The sequence below is a fragment of the Notothenia rossii genome, assembly GCF_949606895.1.
Source record: "Notothenia rossii genome assembly, chromosome: 9".
Classification (NCBI taxonomy): Eukaryota; Metazoa; Chordata; class Actinopteri; order Perciformes; family Nototheniidae; genus Notothenia; species Notothenia rossii.
In genome coordinates, this window is record NC_136907.1 from 22,138,065 (window position 1) to 22,144,064 (window position 6,000).

General features: G+C 40.7%; 1 protein-coding gene across 1 annotated transcript in view; it reads left to right on the plus strand.

Annotated features, from left to right (window-relative positions):
• Window positions 1–6,000, plus strand: part of zzef1 (zinc finger, ZZ-type with EF hand domain 1) — a 40,029-nt gene that overhangs the window by 5,543 nt on the left and 28,486 nt on the right. Inside the window, exons 10-19 of the mRNA XM_079650941.1 lie at window positions 45–136; window positions 218–363; window positions 533–638; window positions 1,310–1,528; window positions 2,226–2,317; window positions 2,438–2,661; window positions 3,932–4,065; window positions 4,155–4,225; window positions 4,314–4,428; window positions 4,519–4,701. Coding sequence (XP_079507067.1) covers window positions 45–136; window positions 218–363; window positions 533–638; window positions 1,310–1,528; window positions 2,226–2,317; window positions 2,438–2,661; window positions 3,932–4,065; window positions 4,155–4,225; window positions 4,314–4,428; window positions 4,519–4,701 — 1,382 coding nt within the window. The remainder of the gene's footprint in view (window positions 1–44; window positions 137–217; window positions 364–532; window positions 639–1,309; window positions 1,529–2,225; window positions 2,318–2,437; window positions 2,662–3,931; window positions 4,066–4,154; window positions 4,226–4,313; window positions 4,429–4,518; window positions 4,702–6,000) is intronic.

Here is a 6,000-nt window from a genome sequence, read left to right on the forward strand (position 1 = left end):
ATGAACATGTGCTCAGATATAACGATATGTTTCTTGCTCATAAGGTTTTCTATCCGAAAGCGGCAGGAAGAGAGCCAGTGTGATCCTGTCGACAGAGGACCAGAGTAACTTCCAGGTCACGCAGATGAAGATCAAAGTGAGGCTCCATTTGGTTTCACCATATCATTGAGATGAGGATTTCTGTACAAAACACTTACTCTGTGGTTTGTGTGATCAGGTGCGGAAAGGAGCCATTGGAGCAAAATGCGGCTTGGTGTTTGCATACAAGGAAGACGACCCTTTTGATGCAGAGAAACATTTCAAGAGGTTCAAGAAATACGACTCGTGGGTCTACAAGGACTACAAAGAGTTTGTGCAAGACAAGTAAGGATCCCTTCATAGACTCCTGAATTATATTATTCCCAATATTTACCATGCTTTTGTGTTTATCGCTTCACAAGTATACAAGTAATGCAACTCCTCAGTAGTGTGGGGGTCTGTCTTAGTGATGTAAGTGAATGGTTGTTTCACCATGCTGTTACCTGACCTGCAGTGTGAAGATTCCAACACAGTCAGAGGACGAGCCGATTGGCTGGTTTGAGCTGGAAGAAGACTGGAACGATGTTGAGATCAAGCTCCAGCAGTGTCGTGTTGCAAAGGTACGTACTGCATCCAAAACACATGTTGACACTTTGAAATGTTGTCATTTAGTATTAGGTATGGAATCCCTGAGAGGCGAGTGAGAGAAAAACGAATTCTGCTGATCCAGGATAAGAAACAGGGGAAATGATTTGCAAGGTGGTTTTTGCATGGATAATCAGTCAAGAATTGGTCAAAACAAATTAAGTTTTGGCAGGTAAAACAAATATATGTGAAATATAATGTTTGCCACACTGCCTATGTCCATTTGGGCTTCACAACTGCTTTTTTCAGAAACCTATAGATGACATCTTAGATACTGTGTCAATTTCTTTATAGAGTCTATGGTTCTAAATGGCATGTAAAGCTTAGCAGAAATATGACATAACTTGCTAATACATAATACATGTTATCTTGGGTTGTGTTTGGATTGCATGACACAATTTGTATTGGTCACCTAGAAATATTATTCGACAAAACCTTTTTATTTTTTCATAAACACTGGATAAAACAAATGGATCACCAGAATGGTTTTATTTATTACCTTTCAGGGCTTCCATAGTTTAGGGCTTCTAAAACACAATAAAAAAAGTATCGCTGCATACTAAAGAATGCAAAACGAGGGCCATTCTATTTGCTGTAATTATCAGGTAACCACACTCCTTAATCGTCTGTTTCCTTGTCTTTCCAGTTCCTGATGGTGAAGTTCCTCGGCACCAGGCAGGACTCTGCAGAGCGCCTTGGCGTTCAGTCGCTCAGCTTCAGTGGGTATCTGTGCCCGGGCCCAGAGAGGCTGGCAGACCTGGACGACCTCAGCCCGGAGGGAGAGAGCTTCGACTCTGATGTCGTCACTGGCCTTTGTCTGCTTAACAAGACATTATACTTCATTCAACAGCTCACACGAGAAATGGTAACTACTGGTCACAATTATAGTTATTACTAATCGTTTAAAAATCAATATTGTTTAAAATCATCTCAGATTGAAGAACACCAGCAAGAAAGAAGCTTGACTTAAGTCTTGTATTTATAACAAAATATCAAATGTCATTTGGTGAATTAACTTACTTCTTTATGTGTTTATTTCTCTACTCATTTACTTTGACACGTAAACTTTAGGGGGAAGTAATTCATTTTATTTGTCTTTCCTATGTGAATGACTTTAGAACAGTATTTTCCGGGGATACAAAATTATTTAGTATGATCATGTTTTACAAGTTACTTTTATTTTATTATTCACCACAAGTGGGAAATTAAAACTCACACGGAAGAAAACATGAATGCTTTTAGTCTTATTTATAAAAATGGGCTTGTGGCTACTCAAGCCTCTGTAGTATGCAAACTTTTTCCCTTTGTTTTCACATATAGATTTTTTTATCCCCAGAATTGATTTCCCTTGCCTCTCTGAGCTTCCGTAATGTTACTTTAACTATATTTTCTTTTTTATTTATGATGACCCGCTTATAGTAATTGCAATCCATTACCACAAGTCTTTTTACTGTATGGCTGATCTGTTATGTTAAATTGGTACTTCATATTTGGGACATTCATTATTATGTTCTGTTTTTGTTATTGTTGTAAACTGTCGCCCTCTCTCTCCACTGGTGCAGGATGCCTCTCACTTCAAGCAGAAGTATCTTCTGGACTTCAGCGGCCTTGGCCTGAACCTCTTTTGGGACTTCTACAGTAAACTCAGGGAGATGTGAGTAGTGGTGCTGTCACTGCTTTTTTTTTTTTTACTTCACCCTTTAAAACATCAATATTTACTATTGCAGAAATATTAAGGTCTCTCCTGTAATAAACGCATATGCTTTTTTCTCAGTGAGGGAGAGGAGGTGTTGAAGAGCAGAGTCCTGCTGCTTCAATTGATGCAGAACTGTTTCCCCATGCTGCCCAACCCATTGGAGCCCCGGGGCCCAGAGGAGATCAGGGCTTCAGAGGAGGGGGCCAAAGCAGCAGTGGCTGTCCCTTCCACGTCCAGCAGTGTGGAGCCCCCGCCTGACTCTGTTAGGGCTGTCTGTGAACTCTACACCCACATCTGCCACAGTAAGAACAACTGGAAGAACATTTTTGGTTTAATGGTCACATTGAGCACCAGGAAAAGCGCTATATAAATAACATGTATTATTATTATTGTTATTATTATTATTATTATTCGGAGAAAACTTCAAGGAACTTGCCTTTTGTGTTGATTTTGACGCTCCCTGTGGACAGTAGACCCTCCAGAAAAACGCGGGCTAAAATCCTTGATTATGCGATTAAACATGCAGGGTTTTTATGTGGTGAAATTGCGGGAAGTTGCGAAATATGCGAACAAGAATAGATTTTTTTTAAATATTGGGCTGTCTTATTTATGTCTCTCACACACAACCTGCCACTAACGTTAAACCCCTTTCCTATTCAATTAAACACATTCAATGTTTATTTATTGTAAAAGCAATTGGGCTATTTTAATCTCTCTCTCTCTCTCTCTCTCTCTCTCTCTCTCTCTCTCTCTCTCTCTCTCTCTCTCTCTCTCTCTCTCTCTCTCTCTCTCTCAGACACACACACACACGAACAAACACTCACACACACACACACACTTCTCCGCCTCATTCTGTTTTCATTTACTCGTTCATTATCTGACCAGCTTCAATCTTGTAGGCTACTCACTTCGTTTCTTGTAGCCCTCGAAAGGGTTTTGGAGGTTGATGCCTCGGTGAACGTGAGTTGTTGGGCTTTCTTGTCCAAAGCAGCAGAAAGCATTTTCGAATATTTGAATGAACCAAAGTGGGTCGTCACCGTCGATTTTCTCTGATGCTCCAACACACAGTTGCACGGGGTGCAGAATAGTTTCCCCCCACTTTCGTGAAAGACATCGGGGTACTGCTTTGCCCAGTCTTTAGCAGAAATGTTGGTCGGTAAATGAGATGGATCAGATTTTTTCATCTTGGTGTTTTCTCTCTCGTGTGAGTTCCACACGTTCACTCTACGGTGTTGTTAACCTTCTGTGATGCGCGAGCTGATGACGTCACGTCATCATCATCACTACTTCACGTCAAGACCTATGGTCAAGACGAGTTCACTTTTTTTTTTTCAACTTTGTGTGGAAAAATGCGGGGATTATGCGCCATTTTGCTGATTATGCGGTAAATTCTGCGATCGCAGAATCGCGTTTTTCTGGAAGGTCTAAGAAGCGGTAATTTCCCCACAAGAACACTGCTATGTGTTGTAATGATCTTGATATCGCAACTGGTAGTTATTTTTAAGACTACACTTATCATGATTTTTTTTGTAATCATTTCGTATGAAGCAACAATATGTTTGTGTTTTTTAGTTGTGGATGGTGCAAAGGGCGGTTCTTTAGTGGAAAAAGCTTTGCACAAGGAAGCAGTCAAGGCCATTCTTAATGGAGCGGCTGTTTTCTTCCCGGATAAACACGTCAGAAGGGACAAACTATTCGACATGATGGTGAGTTTAAAAAAAAAAAGAGTAAATATATATATTATAATAACAATAATACAAATATAACAATATAATGCAAAATGTGCCTCTTGCAGAAAAACATTACCGAACAGGATCAGCCAGAGTCAGTGAAGGTGACATTTGAATCGCTTTGCAATTACTTCAGGTAAGGATACTCTAGATAAACAATAAACACATTACAATTCTTGTTAAGATCACAGTGGATCAGCAGCATCTGTGTTCTCTCTGTGCAGTGACCAGGATCCAAGTGGCCTTCTCCTGCTCCCCCCTAAAGGGGCTCCCTCAGACTTTGACATCAGCCCCATACTGTCAGTAATGGAGACGTTGCTGCTGGTGGCAACGAGAGAGGTGAGGCCTCTGACAAACACACCATGTATTTACCATGGACTTGTTTTTGCCCGATGTACTAATGTCCCTCTCTGTTCTCCCTTCTCTCAGTGTGAGGTGATGATGGTGGATGAGAACAGTGGAGCCAGCAGGACGGTGTTGCTGTCCTTGTTTTGGGCTCTGCAGGGTAGTCTGCTCTCCTGGTGCTACCTGCAACTCAAAGGAGGAGCCTCCACCGCCATCTCTAAGGAGCTGGCCAGAGACATCCTACTGAAATGTGAGATATTGCGAAATGTGTAACGTCACAGCTCCCTTTTTTTTCCAAGGTTAGATTCTAGAGGTGTGAATATTTATTTGGTTCACATTCTGCTTCAAAATTGATTTTCGATTCGAAACAATTCTTGATTCAGAATTGATTCTGGAATCACTAAAAGGGATGGCAAGCCTATATATACTGTATACACACATACAAGACAAGACCGCCGGGGAGGGGGGTGAAACACAGGGGCAGCAGGTGAAGACAATCAGGGAGACGGGAAAACATAGTAACGAAGGCAGGACAAGACATAAGGAGAAAATACATTTCAAAATAAAACTATAAACAAATCATGACAATATACAGATGTGTATATTAATAGGTCTGTTAAATATATATATATGTCAATATGGAACTAAGTATCCAACTATGTATGTTTCCTTATTAAACAGTTAAGAAAACAAACATACGTTTTCTGAATTCAAGTTTCTCTGGTCGAAATAAACACTTCACAGAGTTAAATGTTAAAATGTGCTAGCCCTACACACTTTTTTGCTTTCCTTTTATTCTGACCCACAATCCTTTGCACGCAGTTATGTGAGCAAGAGGGTCCAAGTTCAAGGCGAAATGTTATGATGAAATAGTACAACAGTCAAAGCCAAAACAATCAAATAAAAAAAGCTGATTTGCGTTGCAGCCGATTAGTATAATTTTAAGAAAGACAAAATGAACTCTGTCAGTGCTCAAAACGTGTGTGTGAATCAGGCATACAATGTACAACTTTCGCTCCTTAATTTGTGTGTATGTGTGTGTGTGTGTGTGTGTGTGTGTATCTGTTGTATGTTTTGACGTACAAAAGAGATGACATCATTGTTTGATACTCGTTATTCTGATGATGCCTTGAAAACCATTTAAAGCTTGTGTGAGTGTGTGTTTATCTGCCTATCTTGTATGTGTGACCTGTAGTATACCATACCATGATTGAGTGACACATGTGCAACACACACACACACACACACACACACACACACACACACACACACACACACACACACACACACACACACACACACACACACACACACACACACACACACACACACACACACACACACACACACACACACACACACACACACACACACACACACACACACACAGGGATCAGACCAGCCAAATGTCTCTATCAAACTTCATGCAGTCCACTATGATCTCATTCCCTGGCATGGCGCACAGCTTAGCCAACCAGTCTACTTTCTGTGTTTGTCACACGATCCTCACCCCCACTATCTTTATTCTCTCCTTCATCACCTCTCTTTCCATTCCTCCACTTTTCT